Source organism: Halictus rubicundus, chromosome 13 (assembly GCF_050948215.1).
Source record: "Halictus rubicundus isolate RS-2024b chromosome 13, iyHalRubi1_principal, whole genome shotgun sequence".
NCBI lineage: Eukaryota > Metazoa > Arthropoda > Insecta > Hymenoptera > Halictidae > Halictus > Halictus rubicundus.
This window is the reverse complement of record NC_135161.1, coordinates 3,509,235-3,536,452: the sequence shown is the minus strand read 5'-3', so window position 1 is coordinate 3,536,452 and position 27,218 is coordinate 3,509,235. Positions and strand designations below refer to the sequence as shown.

The 27,218-nt window shown below is 35.3% G+C and overlaps 1 protein-coding gene across 5 annotated transcripts in view; it reads left to right on the top strand.

Moving 5' to 3' along the window:
- Positions 1–26,452, top strand: part of Gw (trinucleotide repeat containing adaptor protein gawky) — a 54,468-nt gene extending 28,016 nt beyond the window's left edge. Inside the window, exons 7-17 of one of the 5 annotated variants that reach the window (XM_076799108.1) lie at positions 1,528–1,861; positions 5,512–6,036; positions 6,186–6,562; positions 7,623–7,820; positions 8,565–8,720; positions 8,845–9,324; positions 11,823–11,922; positions 11,998–12,146; positions 13,911–14,143; positions 14,660–15,026; positions 20,757–26,452. In XM_076799108.1, the coding sequence (XP_076655223.1) occupies positions 1,528–1,861; positions 5,512–6,036; positions 6,186–6,562; positions 7,623–7,820; positions 8,565–8,720; positions 8,845–9,324; positions 11,823–11,922; positions 11,998–12,146; positions 13,911–14,143; positions 14,660–15,026; positions 20,757–21,098 (3,261 nt within the window). In that variant the 3' untranslated portion in view covers positions 21,099–26,452. Of the gene's footprint in view, positions 1–1,527; positions 1,862–5,511; positions 6,037–6,185; positions 6,563–7,622; positions 7,821–8,564; positions 8,721–8,844; positions 9,325–11,822; positions 12,147–13,910; positions 14,144–14,659; positions 15,027–20,756 lie in introns of all 5 variants that reach the window. The other 4 variants (XM_076799107.1, XM_076799106.1, XM_076799105.1 and 1 more) reach the window with 4 other exon arrangements.
- The last annotated feature ends 766 nt before the right edge of the window (positions 26,453–27,218 follow it).

The window sequence follows — 27,218 nt, the reverse complement described above, 5'->3', positions numbered from 1 at the left end:
CAATTATTTTCCATTACTCTATAGAACAAACAGAAATGTATTTATTTAGAGTTTTAGCAATTTTTAATAGAATATATGCTGAATGAAATAAATTTATTGAATAATTCCTCACAGGTAGATTACTTTTATTATTGATCTTAGGGAAAATAATTTTTATAATACAAATTATGGTTTATATAATACAATAACTTTATACGATACATTTTTATAATACAAATTACAAATACTGGATTAGGTATACAAATCTCTCTTTTCCCGAACTCCTACATTTGGAGGTTCACTTGAAAATGTCTTTTTTTAGTAGGGAGGAAAATGCTTTTACGCACACCCAACATGGCAGCATGTCGCTTTCAGTGATCTTTAAACCTACAGCTCATTTGAATGTATAATTGTGTATGGGAGTCCTCTATTGAAGAAATTAACATTGTAGAAATTGCAGATTGACTAGTCACTAAAATCGTCGCTAGATGGCATCTAATGAAAATCTGTTGCTAGTGGGCTCTGTTGTCAATATTGCGGTTAATTGTGGAAACAGATGGCACAGACTTAAATAAATGGTACTACTGAACTTAAGGGGGCCGGCAGGCATTTGGCCTTGACTGTCACGCTATGTTATCCTGTGCCTTTTTTCTAGACATTTTACGTCTTAAATAAGTAATTAATCCATTAAAAATGCATACCACCATGTTTGTACATGTCTTCGCTATGTCTGTATAGAGCCCTTTTTTCGATACGAACACGAAATCTCGCGAAATTAAGAGAATCTCTCAGCGGTAGCCATCTTGTGACGTCATACTTGCTTCAGAATTCGAATTTTCTGCCGAATATTGTTAATTACTCCCCGATGAGGTAGAAATTCGAAATTTGGGCTCTATACAGACATAAATTGGACTTTTAGGAAACACAAGTGACCACTTTTAAACTGCTCATTGCAATATTAAAGCGATAGTTTGAAAAGGTTTTGACCCATGCATAAGCATATGGATTTCAAACCTTGCCGGCCCCCTTAAGTCTGTGCAAAAGGATATGAAGTTCAGTATTTTCTCTGCAATTCCGAACAATTATAATTTTCGAAAAGAAATTTTGTAATGTCATGTAGTAAACCATTTTTGAAAAATATTTATGGGAGTTAGTGTATGCAAGTACCGTTTTGAGATCCTGACATCCGTTCGTATTGTATACAGGGTGTCCAGAAATATTGCACTTCCTTGAAATGGATGATTCCTGAGGTCATTTTAGACTTATTTTTCCATTAAGACTCGTTCCTTCCATTGAATGTTGTACAGTCATTCGTTGGGCACCTTGTATTTCGTATATTACATAAATTCTTCATAATCGGTTTGTGTTTTAATTTTTGGTCAACTGAAATATTAATGTTCATATTCATACCAACGAAGATACACAGAATTGAACGTAACATATACACATTGCACGTGTACATGTACATAAGTTTAAAATATTACTCTGTTACTTGTATATGTCGAATAGTTTCTGTAGTGATTGGAAAAATGTTTTGCCTTTCTTTAGCAACATGTTAATCAAGACACAAACTGGGACGTTCCAACAACTCCAGAGCCTAATTCGTCTAAAGATGGAGTTCCTGTGTGGAAACCACCAGTAAACACCGGTACAGATTTGTGGGAGGCCAACATCCGAAACGGTGGGCAGCCACCACCTCAACAGCAACCGAAAACACCTTGGGGTCATACGCCAGCAACAAATATTGGTGGAACGTGGGGTGAAGATGACGAAGCCGCCGATTCATCAAACATGTGGACCGGAGCTCCTACATCTTCACAACCAAACACTGCCGCGGGACAGTGGACAACGGGCACCGGTAATCAAGCCGGTATGTGGGGAGGTAATACTAGTCATAACCGAATCCCCTCCCGATTTGACTACCTTGAATACCTTTTTTAAAGTTTATAGGACATTTTGAAGTGATTGAAGGTATACCATTTATTTTCATTAGAAATAAGTATACTGCATCATTTTCATTAACATTTAACAAATTTTATATGTGCTTCGGTCTCTCAAAATATCTCCAAAGCTGTGCGTAGACTCTATTTATATGCATACACACTTATAGTTCTTCAGACAGAGCAGCATCTTACAACAAAAGGACATTCATTGTTCGATTGCAACTTTAACGAATTCTTAAGAAATGTATACATATAATAGATTCAGAGAATAGTAGAGAATAGTAGTACAGTGAGACCTTGATCTAAACGCAACTGGGCTACACGATCGTCGTCGTTTTGCCTATCCACTCCCCTGGGGGGCATACTCCGTGAGGGGCCAAGAAGCTCGAGCTGCCTCGGTCGCCAAGCAGTGTAAAGTGAAAACGTGCCGTGTAATTCGATATCGGGTCGGGTATGTCGGTGTGAACTGGTACTAATCCAATTATAAAATTTCTTTATTTTCCATTAATTTTTTATGGGACTTTCACAAACTTATTTGTGACATTTTTCTGATTAAAATGACACTACACACGATATAATTTGAACAGTATTTAGTGGTTTACAACAGTAAATAGTAGTAATTAAACAGTAAATAGTAGTCCTATACGATCTACAATGTCGGAGCACGGACCCGAGGATTGCGCTTAGATCAAGATTTTACTGTATTACAGGGTGTGGTCGGACGGATGGTACAACCGGGCAGGGGATGATTCTACATGTAAAAATAAGTCGGAAAAAACGGATAACAATTTTTCGTTTGACGCCTCGTTTTCGAGAAAACTGATTTTGATTCCTGCATATACTAAAGCACGCGAAACCGAGAGGATCTTTAAACTCGATTTTCTCGAAAACCAGGCGTCAAACGAAAAAATGTTATTCCTTTTTTCGACTTAGTTTTATATGTAGAATCATCCCCTGCTCGGTTGTACCACCCGTGCGGCCACACCCCGTATATACATATATACAATATATACGCATACAGGGTGATAAAAAATGTAGTACTTCCTTGAAAGAGGCATTTCTCGAGGTCATTTGAAGTAACAGTTTTCCTTTGCGAAAATGTTCTCTCCAGTTTGGTTAAGAGCTATAAACGAAAAACGCGGATCAATCAGAACGCGGTTACAGTGGACCGATTCCGGCTCGGCCAATGCCAACAACGCGCTTAGCGGGGCCTGTCGTAGCCTCACTTTGATTAGATCGTGCTTGTTGTTAATAATTTCTTAACAAAGCCAAAAATACTTCAAATGACCGCAGGAATCACTCCATTCAAGAATGTACAACATTTTTTGGACACCCTCGATATATTGGTTCCTAAGAATATATTTATTAAGTGTAAGTAGTGAATACATACTTGGTAAATGGAATAGTCGAATAAGGTAGTTAAATCTACTTTCAAACCGATAAATCTTACCAAGAAAAAACACTTTTTACTACGTTCCAACCATGTAGCTTTTCGTACGACCAGTACAAATTCGAAATCCCGTTTTTCCCTCGTTTTCCCTACTTTTCTCTTCTTAATAGCAACTAAAAATTTCGAAAAATTTGACGTATTTCGGCTTACAAAGCACATACTCATTATAGAATTTTTAATGAATAAGACAAAAGTTAAGAGAAATTAAAAAGATGTTAATATTTAAAACATTTTAATTTACCATTGGCTTTAAGTTAGTTTAACACTTTAACTGCTCTGAAAAACTAAAAACACATAATAGATGACTTTTCAGAACGTAAGTAGGTAAATATCGTATGTATTTATTAACTTTCATTTGTGCATGCATATTTGAAGAAACGTTTCTGTAAAAAATTGATATCAGAACAACCTACACCAAGACAAAATATACCCTAAATTCATGTTGATCCTAAAAAGATTATATATTTCCATTAATTCAACATTCAATTCGAACATTCAATTTTCAACATTCAATTTGTTTTCTAAAGAACAATTACAGTGTTTTCTCGATAAATGTCCAAAAGATCTTGCCTTTAATTGTCCCAGAACTACCCCATATAGCCTACCTCTGGTCGCCAGAGGATCTTCCATGTAAATATCACACTTTTAAACCCGGCTAACCTTCTCGCACATTTTTACACGCACATAACTTTTAAATTACTGATCTCCTTGGATTAAAATTTGGATTTTCGGAATTTTCTCGGCAAAATCTACAGGATTACATTCTACAAAGTTCAAAATCTTTAGTTTCCTGAAGTACAGTTTTGCCCACGCGGCCCTTTAAACTGTGCCGGTGGCCGCGTCTCTTTCTATCTCATACGCTGTTCTTTGCATCCAAAACTTTCATCGTTTATTACACAAGTAAATATCGTCACAATTTTCATTACAAAAATTGCCACGAATTAGTTTGGCGAAAGTCCTATAAAAAAATAATGTAAAATAATTTATTTTATTGGATTGTAGTAGTGGTCTCCTGTTCTCACACAGATATACCCGATCCGTGTTATGTTTCACACCTTGGTGACCGAATCCGTCAAGCTTCGCTGTCCTTTACTGCGAACCGTGTTTTGGACATTTATTGAGAAAACACTGTATGTAATCCTTATTAACTCTTGTAGAGCATCATCATTTAATATGATTACTTGAGAATATCGTTTCTGAAAGGGAGGGGAGGGGGCTTTACGGTTTAAAGTACGAATGAAATTCTTCAATTTAATATGATCATAATATAATTAGTAAAGTATCTCTTTACAATAAAGATAATGCATTTTTTATACTTATACTATACAAAAAATAAGCTAATACATTAGATCATTTTTACATAAACTTAATGGCCTAACTAATCTAAGAAAGGACAATGTACGATAGATGATATCTAATTATTTAAATTTCATTATAGGTATTCAAAATTACATCAACTAGCAAAAAATCAGAAGAAATTCGGTGTCATCAATGGATTGACAAGAACGTTATATGAACAGTCCGAAAAGAAAGTATCGTTAGCATTCTTAGATGATCAATTTAGGAAACTTTGTTGATTAGTTAGCAGTTCGTTTTATTAATTGCTTAAAAGAATTGGAAAGTATTTGACAGTGTATGACATATATTAGGCCGGATATACACGAAATTTAGAGACAAGTAATCAGTAGTATACAACTTAAACGATCTTGTTTATTTATGAAAAAAAAATGATAACAATTATTATCATCATAGAACCATAAAATAATAAGGAAAAGGAACATGCATTTTCCTGTAAATTAGCATCATGAAATTTGGATAAAATATAATTTTATCAATATTTGATACAACGTAATACACTTGACCTTGACTTCAGCTTTATGAACATTTATTTATGTTTTTTTTTATAATAAAGGCAAACCTACAGTTGTCAAAGTTGATAGACTTGAGGTACTTATTTTTCATTAAAAGATAATGAAATAATATCTTATGTGAAAGTATCATGTTAATTGATAAACTATATTATACTACATTGTAAATGGTCCGTGCGTTACCCGTTATACGTGAGAAATTAAGCGTATTAATAATAGCAAAAAATTCTAAATATTTTCTTGTATGACACGTAATACATATTTTTTATAGGATCAAATTGGGGCGATCCAAGAATCGACCACCGTGACCCTCGTGATCTACGTTCGGTTGATCCTCGCGAGATACGAGATCCCCGTGACCATAGAATGTCTCTGGATCCTCGAGAACACATACGCGTAATGGATCCTATGGCTCGAGATCCCAGAATGACAGACATGCGCGGGGATCCGCGAGGTATTTCCGGCAGATTGAATGGTGCGAATACGGATACCATGTGGGGTCAACCCCCTGGGCCTCCACATCACCAAATGGGACATCAACATCCTTCTGGACCGCCAACGAAAATGTTGAATCCCTCAAGTATAAATCAGTGGGCTGCTCCACCACCAAAAGATATAATGCCAGGAAAACCATCGGGTTGGGAGGAGCCTTCTCCACCAACGCAAAGACGAAATGTTCCGAACTACGACGACGGTACTAGTTTATGGGGTAATGCTGCAACTAATCAGAGGACTATTCCCGGAAGCAAAGTTTCTCATTGGAAGGATCTTCCAACACCAAATGTTGCTCGGGGAGGTTTGTATCTCCTTAATTTTTATTACACGTACATGAATTTTTTCTGAGGAAAAAAGAAAGTATCCTATATGAAAAGAAGGAATAGCACTGTTAGAGTCGCAAGCAAATGCAGAATTGAATATTTTAAGGAATGCAACTTGTTTTTGTAGGTACACAGTGTCCTCCAGGAATGCCACAAAACCGAATGCCTGGTCAACCTGGAATGAAACCTGACGTGAGTGGACCAATGTGGGGCCATCCTGGAGCCCCCGGAGGACGAAATGGTAGCTGGACGGAAGGGCCACACGATACAAGTTCATGGGACGACCCAAAGACACCGAGTACCTGGAACGAAGCTCAGTTGAATCCTGGTACTTGGGGTGGACCTAGTACTCACAAACCCAAACCAATGGGACCTGCTGGAAGTTGGGGCGATACAGATATGGACCATTCTCCTAGTTGGGCTCATCCCACGAAACCCATCCTTACAAAGGAAGTCATCTGGAGTAGCCGAGAATTCCGTTATCTCTGTGACTTAGGATTCAAGGTCCGTACAAGTTATTCGAATTAATTATTACGATTTCAGTAGATGTACAACTCAATTTTACAGCTTTCAAAACACGTTTCATGTATACCAGACGCATACTATTCCATAGTACCGTGTAGTGCTGAGAAGTCGGCTAGTGGAAATAATTTTGCTACTGATTGATGTGATAATGTTACCGAACCAGATTTATGAATATGCAGAGTCTTTTCTTACCTATGTGCCGTCCCGTTAGCATTCTACTTGCCACTGCACGGTACTTACAAGCTTCTGGGTATATTGTGCTTAAATCAAAGTATTGCCATGTCTATTGAACAACTAATTGTAAGATTAAAACGTTCTGAATATGCATAATACAATGCATGATGATTATTATGAACACTTTGAATTATTAATTAACTATGTTAACAACGGATTAATAATAATATGCAGAGAAACATAAACGTAAGTCGTTATTGCTTAGACATATGTAAAACTGAACAGTAAACAAATTATGCGATAAATTTGACAATCTGAATGTAAACAATAATCTTTCAATTAAATTGGACAATATGTATGCAATTATTCTACATACTGTACACGTAATAACAGATACATAATAATATATACAGGGGGTCCCAAATTGTCGTATTTCCTTGAAAGGGGTAATTTCTGAGATCATTTGAAGAAACTTTTTCCTTTGTGAAAATGTTCTCCGCGACTTTATTAAGGTGTTATTAACGAAAAACTCGGACCAATGAGAATGCAACTATAGCAGAGGGATTCCGACTCAGCGACAGATCCCGCTAAGCGTGGTGATGACATTGACTGATTGCGAGTCAGAATCCACCTGCTACATCCGCACTCTGATTGGTCTGTGTTTTGATTAATAACTCCTTAACAAAGCTGTGGAGAACATTTTCGCAAAGTAAAAAATAATGGTATAAATGGCGTCAGAAATCACTCCTTCACATTTTTGGGACACCCTGTATATACATACATATAAAATATATGGTCTGTTTCACTTGTTGTTATAAATAGTTGTTTTCATTCAATAAATTCAGTAATGTGTATTTGTTCGCAGAAAGATGATGTTGAATTGGCCTTGAGGAATCGTGAGATGAACAGAGACGAAGCTTTGGAACTTTTGAGTCAGATTCGGCCTCTGGATCAATGGAGAAGACACGACGCACACTCTACTTATGATCCGAGTAATCAGGCTACAACTGCACCAGCATATCCCAGATTTAATCACGTCGCACAGCAGATGTCTTTCCCACCGGTAAGATGAATAATTTTAATTGTCAACATCTTCGTGTTCCTTTTTCATTGTTTTCGTTACGCGGTATCGTTAATTTTTACAAATACTAAACAAAAGTGGAGTGGTACATAGTCAAGGAAGGCCATTATACCCGGTGTTTTTTTTAGAATTATAGAGAATTTACACTCGTACAATTTTATTATTATTAGTTCATCAAAGTATAAGTAAAAAATTATTCACATATTATTTATCATATTTTGACCACCGATTTGAGCGGAAACCCTCCCCACCTCTCTTTTGGTCTAACGAAGACGATTTTCAATTAAATAATTTGGTTTTCACTTCGAAAAATTCATCCCTAAAAAGGTTAAACTTTGTATATTAGTAGCCCTGTTTGTTTGTACATAATTGCGCGCAATAATTTCTTTACCTGGTTCCATTGTCAAAAGAGGATCGAACATGTTACATACTGTGTGAAGTGTCATATCCATAAATGTATTGATTCCATTTTTAAAGCTAGCGCGATTTCTGCTGTTTCTTTTTTTCTAATTGATCTGTTCCACTGAAATGTTTTTATTTCATCGTCGTCGCATCTTTTTCACAGTGTTGACAATAAATTAAATGTATCTGCCGTCGGTTGAACGTACTGAAAACGAATCTACTTTTGAGAATATTATTTTCTTATGTCTCATGTTATATTTCTTATGTTATAATTTTTTTTTATTTTTTATTTTATAATAGCATGAATGACTCTTAAAATTGCAGGGAGCTGGGGTGGCAAGCGGAAACACAACTGGTAGCGTAGGAGGATCGGTTGCTAGTGCAAGTTTGCTGAAACTGCAGCAACAGCAACAACAAGCTGCTGTTCCTTTACAGCAACAACAACCAAGTGGTAATGCACCACAACCACCTTTCAACCAGGTACATGTTATAACAATTATCTTAGTACGTAATAACGTCATAGATTTGTATGTTCCTTTTGGAAGGATATTTTTCAATAATTCATGAATCTACTATTCATTATATTGTTTTTTTTTTGTTTCAGCCTTCTCGAACTCCGCAAAATCAACCAAGTACTCAGCAGCTACGCATGTTAGTGCAACAAATTCAGTTAGCCGTCCAGGAAGGTTACTTAAACCATCAAATTCTAAATCAACCTCTTGCACCTCAAACTTTAATACTTCTGAACCAATTATTGCAACAAATCAAAGTTCTACAGCAACTTCATCAACAGCATTCGGTACAGAGTAATATGAAGGGTAATGGACAATCGGTCCTCCAGATCAGTGTACAAATTACAAAAACAAAACAACAAATAGCCAATTTACAAAATCAAATTGCGGTGCAACAAGCCACCTATATGAAGCAACAGCAGCAACAACAGCAGCAGCAACAGCAACAGCAACAACAACATCCTGCTCCACCATCTCAAAATTCAGAATATTATAAGAGTTCTGTTCATGACCCCATGTCAGCCTTGCAAAACAGTTTTACAGAATTGACCATGAACAAGGAGCCGCCTATCGTGAGTACTTTTTGAAGCATGCATTTTACCAGAATTATCATTTCATAGCACATGTGGTGTTGATACTTTTAATAGTAAGAAACGGATATCATTATATTGGTATAATAATGTAAAATCTCAGAATTATTTCGTTCCTCACGAGAGGATGCCAAAGTGTAGAAATCACTTTTCAGTGACACAGAACCACAAGTTGCAATGTAAAATAATAATAATAATAATAATAATAATAATAATAATAATAATAATAATAATAATAATAATAATAATATGATCACTCGGAAGAAGTAAAACAATCTAATCGCTCAAGTGAATTTGAGAAGTCATTTCTTAAATAGCATATTAAAAATTTGATTTTCTTACAATATTCGTACTATTATAATTGTTGATCCATTTCATGCAAACTTGCATGAGTGATGTATGAACTGAATACGTGTATCTGGATTTTTCATTTTTTGCCATTGAACAATAATTATTTAATTTATAATGTTTTCTAGATGATAATGTACACACCTTTTGCATATTTTGAATTATAAAACTGTATTAGATGACGTTAGTTGTTTTCCCAATAATTAGAAGAGGTACACCTCGAGTTTTAGCGTGACACGGTACTAATTGCCATATATATAGGTAATTACAAATGTCCATGAAAATGTCTAATAATATTGATTGCGTTGATTTCTATATTTATAGAAATAAATCTAGATGTAAACAAATACTAACTGTAATGAACTGACATAAGTAAGTAATTCGAGTAACTCTGGCAGATACCATTTTTATGAATTTATTTATTATAGTAGTACGTTATAATAGAGAAAACATTCGTAAAGAATACATTTATTAGACATGTTCCCTTTAATATTAAAAAACTTTGCCTGCATTACACGTAAAAGTATTGCCATGGTGGAACTGTAAATATGACCATACAATGAAAACAAACTTCATGAATAATTCTGTAATCATTAAATATTAAATCATGTTGTTATTAGTCTTTTATTTGTTCATTTTTAGATTAATTGATTTGTTCATTTTCGATTCATGTTACACGTATAGAAATGAATGCATTTAATGCCTCAAACATATTGATGGAAATAATAATTATGTGTCACATGTTTAATATTATGATTGACTAATTATGAACATTTAAATCTATCGGAATAACGTTCAGGGAGAGAGGGCAAGATGCCTTCAACATATTAATTTTCGTGGACATTTTCAATTTTTTTTTATAATTATGGGTTTAAGACAAGATCTAATTACACCACCCAACACAATGAATCGTTTTCCTCCGGAAACCGTAAAGAATATTAGATCTCAAATTAGTAAGAAAAATTGCAAAAAAATTAAATTTCCAATATTATTATTTGAACAAATGGCTTCTTCTAAAATTTTCTTGCGCTACTAAATTTCTCATTCGAAAACACACAATCTAGTTTGATTTTTACTATCCTACGCTCTCTAATATGTATTAGTTCTCGAATATTTTGAAGTATGTGTTTTTAGTCTTCAACTTTTATGGACTTTTTTACGTCTGCAATAAGGATAGTGGCCCACAAAAAGAAGAGGCAAGCATTTTTCTAAGTACTACCTCCCACACAAATTTCATAAAAATTAGCTTGTGTAACTTTAACATGTTCCCTCGTAAGTATTGAATATAATATGTAATGTTCATTGTTTCTGATTATTGTGAAAACCTTATGCATTGGAAACCAGAGATACTTCTTAATCAATTCATTGATACATTGTGTATACAGGGTGTATTAAAAATGTTGTATTTCTTTCAAAGGAGTAATTCCTGAGGTCATTTGAAGAAACTTTTTCCTTTGAGAAAATGTCCTCCGCGGCTTTGTTAAGGAATTATTAAAGAAAATCACGGACCAATCAGGGCGCGGCAACAGCGGACGGCGATAAGTCCCGCTGGGCGTGGCGATGGCATTGGCTAAGCCGAAAACCATCCGTTGTAGCCGCGTTCTGATTGGTCTATGTGTTTCGTTGATAACTCCTTAACAAAGCCACGGAGAACATTTTTGCAAAGAAAAAAGTTACTTCAAATTACCTCAGGAATCGCTCCTTTCAAGAAAGTAGATCATTTTTGGGACACCCTGCATGTTGGAGTTGTAAGGATAAACTATATTACGAGAAATTAAATTGTATCGAGATAAACAGGATTTTGTCACTCTAATAAATTGCAACCTGTATCTAGTGTCATTCGGAAAATGATATGCATGCATTGATACAGTGATTCACACATTGAAGATTTGGCAATAGTGTGACAAGAATGTGTAGCGTGGTTGAGCATAATTTTCACGTATCTACCAAGTTCATAGTGTTTAGCAAAAGGGTTCTTAGCGTTATCGCTTGAACAGTTTAATCATTTTGAAAGTACAATATGCAATGTTGTGAAACATTAAAACTGTTTTTCTTTTAGCAATCAAATGTTTTAGTTTAAAAAAATAATCACCTTGCACTGCCTGCAATAATGATCAATACTTTTGTTACAGACTCAGCCACAATCAAGACTGAACCAGTGGAAGTTACCTTCATTGGACAAGGACGGAGAGTTAGTTACGAACGAATTCTCGAGAGCACCTGGAACTACTAGTAAGCCAGCAGCTTCATTGGCTGGTTTGACACAATCACACACTTGTCCTAACATGAATCCTTTGTTGGGTCAAGGAGATGGTACATGGTCCACCAGACTCGGAGAGAGTGGATGGCCTGATCCAGGTAATACAGACTCTACCGATGGAAAGGATTGGCAATCAACTGGTGCGGCTACTTTCACTGACCTTGTACCTGAGTTTGAACCTGGCAAACCGTGGAAGGTAATCCATTTCCAATACCGTACTTTCTATCAAATGTTTCGAACTAGCTCTGCATTGGTTATTTACACGATCTTCGGCCTCAGATGTGATCATTTTGTTAACTTAAAGTTAGCTTGTTATTCCTATGTTTCTATAAACGCACCCTTTTCCGTCACTTTCTTAGGGTGCAAGTACAACGGATTTGCGATACTATAGTTGACACCAAATAAGAAGGAACCTATTTCGTTGTGTGGTAGTGTTGTTGTAATGTCTCTGCTCTGAATATTCATATACCCGAAAACAATAAATAACTGAATAAATGACTAAAAGTAACTAATTAAATAACTAACTAAACACTTCAAACAAGTTAACTTTAAGCTATCAAAATAATAACATCTGATGCTCAAGATTGCGTAAACAACCAATGAAGGGTACCATTAAAACAAATAGAATGTATACTTTTATAACGGAGGCGTTCACGTTGAACCGGCAAGTAGAACTACGCAGTCGACCATCAAAAGCGTCCCTCTAAGAGATTTTGCTATTCTCTGTAGTCTTTAACATTAATAACTTTTATTGTTTTAATATAAACTAAATTTGACTACAGTTCCGAAAATCGGTCAAGTCAGATTGAGTTCAAATTTAGCACATAGCCTCATTTTGCATTAAAAAACACGTTTCCCTAAAGGATTTTTGGCGACTCGAAAAAAGTACCTTACCGGCATTTCCGCACCAACTTCAACATGTTTTTGTATCAAACCAATCAATGTGATCGCGTTTCTTTTATTGTCTCGAAACATTTCCTTGCCACATCTACCGCTATGCTCAACCATGCCTACAAAACAATATATCCAAACCTACACTCCGCGTAAACCAATAACAGGTTCAGAAACGGCACCTAATCTAAGTGTTATGCCGGTAAGGTAGAAAATTATGCTAATATGATAAAAAAAGTTTTTCGAATCGCCAAAAATCCTTTTGGGAAACATGCTTTTAATGCAAAATGAGGCTATGTGCAAAATTTGAACTCAGTCCGATTTGTTCGATTTTCTGAACTTCAGCCCTGTAGTTGAAATAAAAGCATTACTTAACGATATTGTAGGATAATTGAATAAAACAAACAATACTTTGTTTGAATGACCAAAATTATAATACATATACAACACATATACTTTAATGCCGTTGTTTCGGCATTCACTCACTACGTAAAATTAATTTTTTCATTATGTACTATTCATGAAGCGAAGCAGTGTATGGACATCCCGCTCCAAATTGAATTTCAAAATTTAGATATAGTGTAATCTATATGGAAGTACGAGAGAAGGAGTTAAAATCAACATCTCATCGATTTCCAAATTGTTTAGAAATCAATAATTCGACACCAATGAAATGTTGATGTAAACTCTCACTCTTTCCTAGAACACTCTTAGAAGGAAGAGGAGAGAATGCTTCGAATGAGCGAATCTTAAAGTATGAGTAAAACGTGGTGTCCTTGAAGTTCCAAATCACATTATTTTACGACATCGAAGTAATCGATAAACAGTTTTACGACAAGTATTTTTAACAAATATCTACCAATCCAGAAATTTCGATTTGTCTCTGAGGTTATGCTCAATAATTCCTTCATACTATGTGTAGCGTGTACGAAGGTGGTACATAGGGTGTACCTAAATTAGTTTGTAAATTTTCAATGAAAAGTGTACGTACAAACTCGAAGAAAGTGCTAAGATATAAATTCTGAGGTTGAGGTTCATTCAGGTCCACCTATATTTAATTTCATTTTAGGGTACACAGATGAAGAGCATCGAGGATGATCCAAGCATTACTCCCGGTTCTGTGGTGCGTTCGCCGTTGTCCTTAGCTACAATCAAGGATCCGGACGCTATATTCAACTTGAGCAGCAAGACTTCACCACCACCTCCTCAACAACCTACTAACCTTGACACGTCGATACCAAGTTTGAGCAACTCTACATGGACGTTTAATCCACCTGCTACCACTCCTAGTGCATTCACCAGGTAAGCTTCTGAAAATTCTCACATAAAATGATCGTTATGCATGAAAATATAATTACACATATTTGGGACATGGCATAATCCCTGTTTTTTGGCTGTGTATACACATGAAATGGAATACAGTCTGAAAGTATCCACGAGACTATAATTTTGTTTATTTACACCTTCCCGCTTCCGTTTTAAAATTTCTGTTTCCGAAGTCGAAATATAAGTTTACTTTAACTTGAATAATCTATTGAATGTTTTTAAGTGCATTATTTGATTTCTCTAATTCGAATCGAAAGATGTTCGTCAAGTCATAGGGTTGGAACTTATTATTAGCAGAAATTGCTTTCTTCTTGATAAGCTACGACACGAGTTGTTGTCAAACACTTCAATAAAACAGTGAAATATGTACTTTAGTAAAACGATATCGGATGCGTATAATAAACGAAGGGCGTTCGTAACCTTATCGGTTACTTATCAAGTAAGCTTAGTTAATGAAACATATACCTGAAGCGATTAAATATTATTTTGCAGCACTAAAAACACGTGGGGCGAGTCTGCACCACCGCCAACTGCAGTCACTTCCGAACTGTGGGGAGCACCTATCAGTAAGGTTCGCGGCCCCCCGCCTGGTCTAGGCAACAAAACCGCAGCAAATACAAGCAATGGCTGGACAGGCCTCGGCACTGTCAGCAGATCATCCAGTTCTTGGGGCCTTCAATCTAGCACAAACGCTGGCTGGATTTCCACCTGGCTACTACTCAAGAACTTAACTCCTCAAATCGATGGTTCCACATTGAAAACTCTCTGTATGCAACACGGTCCTGTTCTCGACTTCCGATTATTCCTCAGTCATGGAATTGCATTAACCAAGTACTCCTCAAGAGACGAAGCTGTTAAGGTATAGTGCTCATTATAATTACTACTGTGTAGTGCTCACTTTAATTTGCATAATTTGGGACCCAAACGTAAAATTCTTGCGTAACAGGGTAGCGTTTGTCTACCAAGAATACCTGGACTCGAGCAAAGCTCGATAATAATAATGTGAGAGACGACACGACGCAGCGACGTAGAGCCGCCGTGTATTGACAGTCGAGATTCGGAACTTTAACACTAGAACGACCGGGGCAGTCAAAATGACTGCTTCCTAATTTTTTCTTTTACAATTACTGAAATTGTAAAAATGTTTTCATCGGAAATTTTTTAATGAACCTTTTCATTGAAGCACATATTACAATAAACGTTGTATGAAGTCTGAATGGGCACAGTCTTGTCACTGTTACAAAGCAATATACGTTAGTCGCATTTATTGCTCGGTCGTTCTAGTGTTAAAAGGATGCCGTGAGCACTAAAGAAATATGAACATGTAATAAAGAGAATTTCAAATTTAGTCATTTTTGTTTTACCTTTTTAAATGTAGTATTGTACTATAGTACATTGTGGATTGTTAAGATTCTAACAGTTAAGAAATGAGTCCACAAACTGACGTAAATCGGACAAATTTTGTAGATTTAATGTATATAACACTGTCAAGTCATACGCCTACTATGATTGCTATGTATAAAGTAATGTATAAAAATAGTCCGATTTACGTCTTGTTTCGGCTCATTTTAATCGGAAGAATCTCAACAAACCACTGCATTGGAACTACATTTGAAAAAGTAAGAAAAAAATGACAGAATTTGAAAATATTCCTTATTACATGTTTTTACGCAAAGCTCGACACTGCCAGTAAAGGGAGAAGTGTGGGGTAGAATCGTGTACATTTAACCGTACAAAGGTTACCTTTCAAGAAACATATTTGAACTGTTTTTAAATACATTTACATAAAAATATTTTTAGTTTACCCTTCATTTCATTGTTCTTATAATATACAGGGTGTCCCAAAATTTTGCAATTCCTTGATATGGGCGATTCCAGAGGTCATTTGAAGTAATTTTTTCCTTTGCGAAAATATTCTCGCGGTTTCGTTAAGGAGTTATCAACGAAAAACACGGACCAATCAGGGTGCGACAAAAGCTGACGCGTTTTTCGTTAATAATTCCTTAAGCCGTGGAGAATATTTTTTCAATGGAAAAAGTTTCTTCAACTGATCTCAGCAACTACCCCATTCAAGGAAATACAACATTTTTGGGACACCCCAGGTGAATAGGGAAATAGGGAAAATGGGACAGAAACTGGTTTTTCGATTATTCCCTGCAACTACACCTATAGATAAGGTATTGGACTGTAACTTGGCAGAAGAGCTCGTTTTTTTGGTAGGCTATCGAATGGTTCAGGTCCGATTTAAATTGATCCGCGGATGACTTGGGGTAATTGTTCCAGTAATCGGCCATTTAACCCACTGATGTCATATTTAAATACCTTGATGACTTGGAGTCATATTTAAAATAAAGAGTTGAGAGCCTAATACAGAACGTACAAAATCAACTAGCAAATAATTTTTACTGAAAGGGTATAGCTGGATAAGATGATTAAAAATGCCCTTGGACAAAATTAAAAGGCTAACGGACCATTCGATGGAGTATCAAGAAAAACCATGTTGTGTAAAACTTTAACCCTATATCCCCACTAGGGGTAGTTATGGGGTAAAATGGAAAATACTAGTTTTTGGCTTATTTTTCCTATTTAGTCATATGCGAAAATACTGAAAAAATAGACCGACAAGAGCGACATCACTTATATTTTTACAGTATCGGTGTATAGGCATAAGTATTGTTCATGAATTTTTTCAGACTTTTTGTTTAGGTGTGCCGTGGTAAAAAAAAAAATAAAAATTGCCTTTTCCGACCTTTTTTCCTGTAAAGAACTAATGTAAAGTTAACATTTTTGTATTTCATGCATTAAAATTTTCTCATCAAAATCTACAGGTATATATAAAAAAAGTTAAATTTCTGGGTTGCCAAGGTGAAGTGTAACCAATATACATACTATTTTTTTTAATTTTTTACATAGGGGCATGAAGCTATTTAGTGGAAGTGAGGAGTAGACTGACCATTGTGCTGACTCAAATCTATAGAAATTTGTTAGTAGATACCTTATTTGAAGTACGTCATTTTCAGGAAGGCTGGCTAGGAGATGGGGACCAAAATATTATAACTGGGCAATACCGTATACACTTTTATGACAACGACATATTCATTTACACTCTTTATTATAATATAATAACTAGATTGTAGATTTTTAACGAATATGAGAGTGTGAAAATCTTAAAACACTAAAAACATTATAAGAATATTATTATTTCATTTTAGGTGTTATCCTCATATAACTCTCAACTGAAACTCTTAGGAGTTATCCTCATCATTGAAATATAAGGCAAATAAAATATTTTATATTGCATTTTTAAGTTTGTACATAATTTTTCTGAATATAACTCCATTTTCTTTGAATTGTTAGAGATTTCCAATCTTTTTTTAAACAGGTTCGCATTATTCCGAAAAATCTGCAAACAATACACATTAATAATCACGATGATTCACAGCTAACATAATAATATAAACGTTTTTTAGATAATCGCAAAAATATTTTTCAAGTTTGAGTTAGGATAGGCTTGGGCCTGGATTAGGTTCAGTGTAAAAAACATAACTGCACTTTTTGATAAATAATATTCTCAATTATAATTAATAGAAACTCGAAAAATTTCAATCATCATGTCGAAAAATTCAGCTATTCCCGTATTAAAGTCGTATTGTCGTCGAAATAAAAATTCCGTTGCTCGGCCTTCGTTTTCGAGATACACATTTACAAAAGACTACGGACACTCAGTACAGAAAATTCTGCCCTTCTTAATTGACGAAACACGTGTTTTATGGCTGGGAAGTGACGGAACCCCTTCCCCTGCACCCACTCCCACACTAAGCCCTTTTTATCGTCCCGAAGGGGCTGCTGGGGGTCCCGATATACCGACTAATTCCATCCTGGTGACATCCCTGAGCTAATAGCGAAGAGGCCAGGAAGTCGTAACCGGAATCCACTCTGGCCGCCCTCCCTCTGCTAGCACCATCCCTCCCAGGGGAACTGAAGTTCCCCCCAACCACACGTTGTTCCCCTCCAGTGGGTTGCTCGCTTGTGCGCCACGAGCCCCACCGCATCCCTCCCACGCTCGGGGGGTGGGGACCCGACTGTCCCCGCCCCGGTCGTGGCAGGATGTCGCCGTTCACGGAAAGAGGCGGCCAGCGGAGACGTGTTCCGGCGTGTCCCGGTTCCCGTTGCTTCCAATCCCGTGGACGCCCTGGAAAATGGGCGGCCAGCGACTTCCCGCCTATACGTCTAGCCCGCCCCTGTGGGAGACCATACAGTACTCCCCCATAGTGGCGGAGTTAGTTCCGTCCACCGCCGGCATTTCTACCTCTACCTCCCACAGTAGCAGATGGCCTCTGGAGGGACGTCCCCCAAAGGCGTCTCCTCGTGGAGAGGGGCTTCTCCACGCGGCCCCATCCAATAACACCCTCCTTAGGACACGGCGCGGCTCGGACCACGCTGTACATTTTTGCAGCGTGTGCCGCGCAGCACAGTGGTGCCAAGGCGGCAAAAAATCGTATTTTATAAATTTTCGATTTAAAAAAAAAATTATTTTTGTATAGCCTAATAGTGCGTGCATGATGTGCCAAAGTCAGATTTTTGAAAAAAATTTTTTTTACGGAGATATACGCACGGTAAATAACCATTTCTTCGCTCCTGGGAATTCATCAGTTTTCAGTGCGATAGTTATGTAATTACTCCGCCTATAATTAAATACTTAGGGGTGCACAAATCATATGGGTTATTGCAAATGGCTTCAACTATTAACTGGTAAAAAAATTTTCCAATAAAAGTTGTTTAACATTAAGTAATATGGACTAACCTGAAGCCCCTTTGCGTTACGCGCATTTTTTATTTATGGAGGAATATAAAAAATCCTTTGAATAGCTTCGATCTGGAACTAATCGTTTTGGCAAGTTATAATATTGATCTAGCTTTGTGCAAAATTTCATGAGATACTTCGAGATGCTTTCGCCGCAATTTAAGTTTAAATATCAACTTTCGGAATTTCCAAGAACGAATCGCGCGGAAGTGTCACCATTATTTGATGTTTCAGGTGAAATTTTTAAGGGATACATATCAGATAATAAAAAAAATGTGACATTCATACATATAAAAAAATATTTAATAACAATTTTTTATATTAAATAAACAAAGTTTTCGTTCACTGGACCACTGTCGCAAAAATGCAACAGGTATTTTTTGGTAGTGCTCCAATGAACGCTATAAAAACAATTTATGTAAGATAAAAAAACTTGTTATTAAATATTTTTTTATACATAAAAAATTAATAAATCATATGCACTTCACATTTTTCTTTATCATTTAGAAATATTCCTAAAAAATTTCACCTGGACATCACATAATCGTAACTTCCGCACGATTCACTCTTGGAAATTCTGAAAGTTGATATTTAAACTTAAATTGTGACGAAAGGGTCTCGAAGGGTCTCATGATTTTTTGCACAAAGTTAGATCAATATTACACCTTGCCAAAACGATTAGTTCCAGACCAAAATCTATTAAAGGATTTGTTCTATGCTTCCATAAATAAAAAATGGGCAGAAAACAGAGATTTTCGATTAGCCCATATTACTTAATGTTAACAACTTTTTACAAAAATTTTTTTACCAAATAAGCGTTGTACCTGTGGCAATCTCTCCACAAATTTTCAAACAAATTCGTTGAATAGTTTCGTTTTTACAGATTTTTTGCCGCTTTTTGGCCATTTGGCACCACTGTGCGCCGTGTCCCGAGCCTCCTCGCAGTGATGGCACTGTGTCGTCGGTTCCTTAGCCTTCCCCGCCTTCTCTACCATTTTTCCAGAATGGGCAGGACAGCCTGGACAATTAGCTGATCCGAGTAGACTGCTGCACCCTGCTTCTGTCAGAGGGTCAGCCTGCCCTTTTGGGCCCTTTGCTTACGCACCTTGGCCTCTTCCATATAATACAAAATATAATACAAAAATAATATGTTTCGTAGATAAAAGATTCGTAACTTGTCATATTTCATAAATCTGTAATACATTGATTCCCGTGTCAACAATTCAATTAGGTTCAAAAATGTTACAAAGTGTATGAGGAATGATGGTTTATACAAATACCTTTTGTTATGGTGGATTTCTGACATATAAATATATAATAATTGGTTTAAATTCTTTATGTAGGACAATGTAAGTAATGAAGATACGATTACATTTACTGTATCTTTGTTTAGTCTAGTTCGTCACGAAAGTTTGTGTAGAAGCATCAAATTTTAGATATTTGATAGAAAAAAAGCTTCAATTCACTATTGAATAAAAAATTATAAGTATACTAAAAAGTTATAAGTATATTAAAATGCTCTGATTAAATTATGCTAAAGTAGAAAATGTTGTGTCGATAAGGTAGAAAACGATATTAACATGATAAAATTTTTTTTCGAGTCCCCAAAAATCCTTTTGGTAAACATATTTCTAATGCAAAATGAAGCTATGTACAAAATTTTAACTCAATTTGATTTGACCGATTTTCGTCACTTTAGCTCAATAGATCTATCGAAGAGATATCCAAAAAGTGAATAGTGTTTTCGTGTCGTATTGTATTGTATTGTACTGTATGATGTTGTAGGCGCAAGGGGCTCTGAACAATTGTGTGTTGGGCAACACGACTATATTTGCGGAATATCCAGCCGACAGCGAGGTACACGCATTGCTGCAGCAATTGGGTCATGGTGGTCAACAGCAAGCTGGAGCGACAGCTGGTGCTGGCTGGGGATTGCGACCGTCGAACAAGAGTGGTCCACCCCCTGATACATGGGGTGGCAGTTCCAGTCAGCTGTGGGGTGCTCCGCCGAGTAGTAATTCTCTTTGGAGCAACGCTAGCATCGACAACAACGATCAACAACGTGCTACACCCAGTTCTTTGAATTCGTACTTACCCGGAGACCTTCTGGGAGGTGAGTCAATGTAGAGTGCCGCACGGAAAGGCGATATCACTCGTGCGACGACCAAGCCTTCTTCTTCACGATACGTCAATTATATTGCGCATTGTCAGACGGGTCGGTTCTCTTGAATTAGTTACTTAAACTTAAATTAGTGCTGCATATATGTGTATATCGCATACACATGTGTGTGTGCATCGTAACTTATCGTGTGATTCCGTCACCAATAGGGGATCCGATTTGATTCTTTTCCTTTCTCTCAATAGAAGTTCGAAATCGGGATTTACGGGGGAGGAGCTATGTTATGAATTTTAAGGCTTTCGGTGTGCGCTGTGTTTTCTTAATGGTTTGAGGTAGTACCATTTACAACTACAATTGATAATCCGCGTAAATGCTGTTAATATAACGCGTACTATGTGATGATCGCGTACTAAGCCGTTTTAAATCTTAAAATTAGTATTATCGTTATGTTGCTTGTGTTACAACTTTTGGTGTTTCGGTATTCTAAGGTAATACTAATTTCATCCGATGATACCCGCATACAAAACATGTGAAACGCGGATCACTTTTAATAGGCTCATTTTATGACATTTCAATTATTGAATTAGTATTATTCTTCCTGTGCAGGTCGCGTTTTTATTAATAAATATATATTAATGAACAGATATTAATAGATATATATTAATAAAAGAGTATCATCGCAATGTATACATTTATTTATATCTATGCACATATTATGTATGTGTGTATGTGTGTATGTATGTATGTATAAATAAGTGTATATGGCAAAATATATGTATATACATATATATATATATATATTTATTTATTTATATATGTATATACATAAATTTCTGATATTCCGTTTAATCAACAAACATGTATTATTAATGTACTACAAAGTTTAAGTTGGTACCTCGGCATATTGCCGCGTACCATACATCGATGTTTTAATAGTCCTGATATTATTTATTACTGCACGCGCATGCTTCTGCAGTGCAATATACCCTAGAGGACGTTCAACTTTAATATGATGAAATATTGCATTTTTCAATATTTAGTTTTTCGACCAGTTGTTATTGATTTATCTATTAGTGATTCTGTAATGTGTGTATTTCCTAATGCGTTGTATTTAATAAACGCATATTAGTACATTTTTTATTTGTAAGTTTATACAACTATTACAGCACATATATGCTCTGACCTCCTGTAATAATATAAATAACTCTGTCCGTCGATTTTTTAAATATTATATATTGGTGTATGTTATAATTTTGTTTCGATTATAGTAATCTATTAATGTTTAAATATGCGCGTGCACATACATCAATCCATATATTAAAACATCGATGTGCAAACAATTTCATTGACGTAACAGAAATTTGAACTGTTGTTGGGTAATTCGGGAATTGAAGCACAAACGATAGAGAACTTAAAACTATGCGTCTACACCGTAGCCGTTAGGTTCCAAGAAACAAAAATAATAACTATATGTTTTAAACGTGGCGCTGCCAACGCTTTCTTAGGGATGTACGTGTAAGAAAGTAAATCATGATCGATGGTCTCACGAGTGTTCCACTTTTTTGCTCTGAACAGTTTCCTTTAATCGAGACTGCAATGCGTATTATATATCAAACGTAGACTGTACCAATCTAATCAAAACAGGAAAAGTGACAAAAAGAACTAAGATATAAATGAAACAAAAAAAGAAAAAAATGGAAAAAGAGATAAATGAATAAGCAGAAAGAAAGATCTTTAACGAAACGAAGCGAAGATCCTCGTCGATACTACGGGCTATACCTACCTCTTCCATTAGCAACGGGGAATAAAGAATCGACTTTTTAGTGGAATTTTTATTAGTTTAAACGTAACAGTAGCAAGAGCGACATAGATAATAACTGCTATCAGGAGTAAATCGTAACAGTAATCAATATGGCTGGTAATTATTTTTCTATTTTATCATAACTATTAGAACTTTCGAATCACCGAATGAACAACCAATTTGACTAAAATCGGCTAAACCGGTTGCAAAGTAACTTGTGTTTTATATTACGTTTGTGTGTTAGTATTGTTATCATCATTTTCTATATGACGAGAACCATTAATTGTAATGGTATTCTTCATCGATGTGCACTGTTACATTTTTTAAGTATTAGTCAAATTTTAATACTATTACTATATTACATATTACTACTACTACTACTATCACTACTGCTACTACTACTACTAATACTACTGCTACTACTACTACTAATACTACTACTACTACTACTACTACTACCACTACTACTACTACTACTACTACTACTACTACTACCACTACTACTACTACTACTACTACTACTACTACTACTACTACTACTACTACTACTATTACTACTACTGCTACTACTACTACTACTACTGCTACTACTACTACTACAACTACTACTACTACTACTACTACTACTACTACTACTACTACTACTACTACTACTACTACTACTATTACTACTATTACTACTACTACTACTACTACTACTACTAGTACCACTACTACTACTACCACTACTACTACTACTACTACTACTACTACTACTACTACTACTACTACTACTACTATTACTATGTACCACTACAACTACAATTACTACTACTATTACTATTAATTCAACTAAAAATCGATTCTTCGTCTTAAAATGTCCAGACACGTTTAAAGGGGTAGTATATCGGAGTCCGAATTCTTGCGACGACAACAAAAACGATACCAAATGTTATCGCAATAACGTAAATTTTATTCTATATTAAATCTAAATGCCACCTGTCGTGCCAATGTCCAGCGTGTCTCTTTACCATTTAGTAATTATAGCGTTATAACGAATATGGCAATTTGATGTTTTTTCTCTAGCTATCTTTGTCTGCCTGCCTATCTGTGTGTCTGTCTGCCTTTCTCTTTCTTTCTTTTTCTCTCTACTTCTCACCCCCCCCCCCTCTTTCTCACTGTTTCTCTCTCGCTCACTCTATACTTTATAAAATGATTGATAGTGAGGAGAATATATACCACTTCCCATTGGTTGATAGATATAAAATCGTATTCGAGAAGTTCGTACAGACGTAAACTTTGAGCTGATATTCTAAACCAAATTTATCTTACTTGAAAAAGTTCGAATTTTCGTGTCAAACGTTTTCTATTAATAATTACTCGTACTTTGGGTGTACAAATGTTCTTCTTTAATTTTTTTTTGTTCACATGATTGTTTTTCAATACGATGTGATTAAAGTTTTATCAACCTGTTAACAAAACTGGTTTTCACTTGCAACGCGATATCGATGCGAATAAGGTTCGAAAGGGTCTATAAACTTATTATTTTAAGTATAGAAAGTACAATTACGTTTATGGGTAAATTTAATCTTAGGATGGTACTGCATTTTTGTGGTTTCTTAAATGTTTTTCATAGTTTTCGTAACCGAACATCGTGATTCATGGCATTGTGATTTCAATTTAAACGTCTGTCTTCTCGAACGGAGCAAAATGGAATTGACTTTGAAAATTCGGAAGACCAATCAAAGCAAAAATAGACGTTGATAATAGCGTACATTTCTGATTGGACCATTGGGAGGGTGGTTCGATGATATAAGAGGGGTGAAAATAAGATGTAGAATCGAGATCTAAACGAAGCCTTATTGAATTCTCGTGGCCCCCTCCCTCTCCGCTGTATGCATGTGGCTACGTGAATAGTTAATGCGTGCCTGAAACTGATACACATAATGTATGTACGTGTGTACGGATGTGTAAACATATACATACATACATACATATATACATACAAACATACACACACATACATGCATACACACATACCCACACACACACACACATACATACATACATACATACATACATACATACATACATACATACGTACATACGCACACCCAGAGGCACGCACGCACGCACGCACGCACGCATGCATAGATACAAACATACATACGTACATACGTATGTATGTACATGTATGCATTTTGTGTGCCTGTGTTGACGATCTGCTTAAGCGTGCGTGTATTTGTATGCTCTGAATGATTTCAACGTCAAAGGTACCTGAATGGAATGATAAACATACCGATGGGGAAAAAAGTGTTTATTCATTGCACAATATTTTCTTTCTGACGTTTTAAAGTATTTCGCAACGCCCTCAGACCTTTAGTCTTGTTCAGTTACAGGACTTTTTTTTTTACAACCTGCTGACAGGCAGACGAAAGATTTTGCGGTAATGTAAGAAGTATGTGAGGTTAAACATCAACTTTGATCTGCGTCAAGTGCCGATGCATTTTAAATACTAATATGACATTTTATTGATTCTCTGGAATATGATTTTACAGGACGTTTAGCATTTGAATATTTGTAGGGATATAAATTATTTTATGAGTTCTAAGTTTACTAGTACACGAGACTAACGAAAAGTGAACAAATTTACACGACATAAAAGTTATTAGGTTATCGTATTATAGGAAATAAATGAAGGGATCAAAAAAGATTTGGTATCTTTAGTTTGGAATTGTCTAAAATTTAAAAGGCTCATTCTTTCGAAATCAAAAGTTTGGAAACCGTATATGTTAGAATTTTCATATTTATTCAAAAGTTATAGAATGTAATGAATTTATGTGTACACTTAGTAGGTGTGAAATTATTGATAGATGTGTAAGTAGATAGAGAACTACTTAAAATATAAAGTTTCCCAGTAGTAAGTTCGGAAAACCAAAGAAAGTCGATACTAGAAAACGTTTTTTACCAATTAACTACTGTCCTTGGTAATACAAGTAAATGCTGTATAGACGAGGAGTACAATATAGACTGATACATGTATTCAGTCATAAATGTTAGATTTGTTTTAGTAACAGGCTTACACGTTTATGACACAACAACAAAAGCAATGTCGTTTCGATTAATCAGTGTTTTATTTTAGATCTGTGTTATTATCTTCCTCTACAAGAAATTCTTCAAAGAATTTGTATTAACTAATTTCACTTTACACTACATTATTCAACACAGATGAAATGTATTGTTGGGGAATGATGTATATTGAATCATGCCCGTTTTTTTAATATTTTGGAAGACGCTTATTAATATTTTATCTACTACTAATACGAATTATATATATATATATATATATATATATATATATATATATATATATATATATATATATATATATATATATATATATATATATATATATATATCGTTAGTATAGTAGTATTCACGTATATTAAACAAATTAGTAGGTGGCTTGCACAAGCTGGTAAGTAGTTAGCATAACGTCAAATGTATATTATATCACGTATTTGTCTTAAAAAAAAAAAACAAAACGAAAGAAAAAACCAAAAAAAAAAAAAATAAAGAAAAGTATTCCAAAAAGACTTCCATCAAATGCTACGTGTTACGTGAGTTGGTAGTATACTATTCCAATACGAGTAGTTTCAGTAAAGAAGTAAGAAATTTACAAATCTTTAAGAAGTTAATATAACTTATACGTGCATTTTCCTCAGTTCACTTCTTCAAAGCTTTGTTGACTTTGAGTATGTACGAATACACAATATATATTTAACAAGATATTCTGTTTTGTAACCTAGAGTTTTAGAGATGTATTATTTCGAGATAAGTACTTGACCGAATTTAGAGTGATTAGTGATTACATATACTTCGATAATACATATAATTTAGAAACTTTCATGCTAATGCTTGAAAACAGCTGCCTCTGCAACTCATCGAAATTAGTTGATGTTAAGCTTCTAACCAGATATCTCAAGTTCAATGGAACCATTGAATTATAACAATAATTCTAGACGTAATAATTCCAATAATAATAAAAATAATGATAATGATAGTAATAATAATAACAACAACACTAATAATAATAATAATAATGGTGATGATGATGAATATTATAATAATGATGACGATGAATCATGATGATGATGATGATGATGATGATGATGATGATGATGATGATGATGACGACGATGATGATTATGATTATGATGAAGAAGAAGATGATGATGATGATGATAACGACGACGATGATGATGATGATTGCGATCACGACAATGATAATGATGGTGATGATGCTTATACTGCTGCTGCTGATGACGATGATCATGATAATGATGAT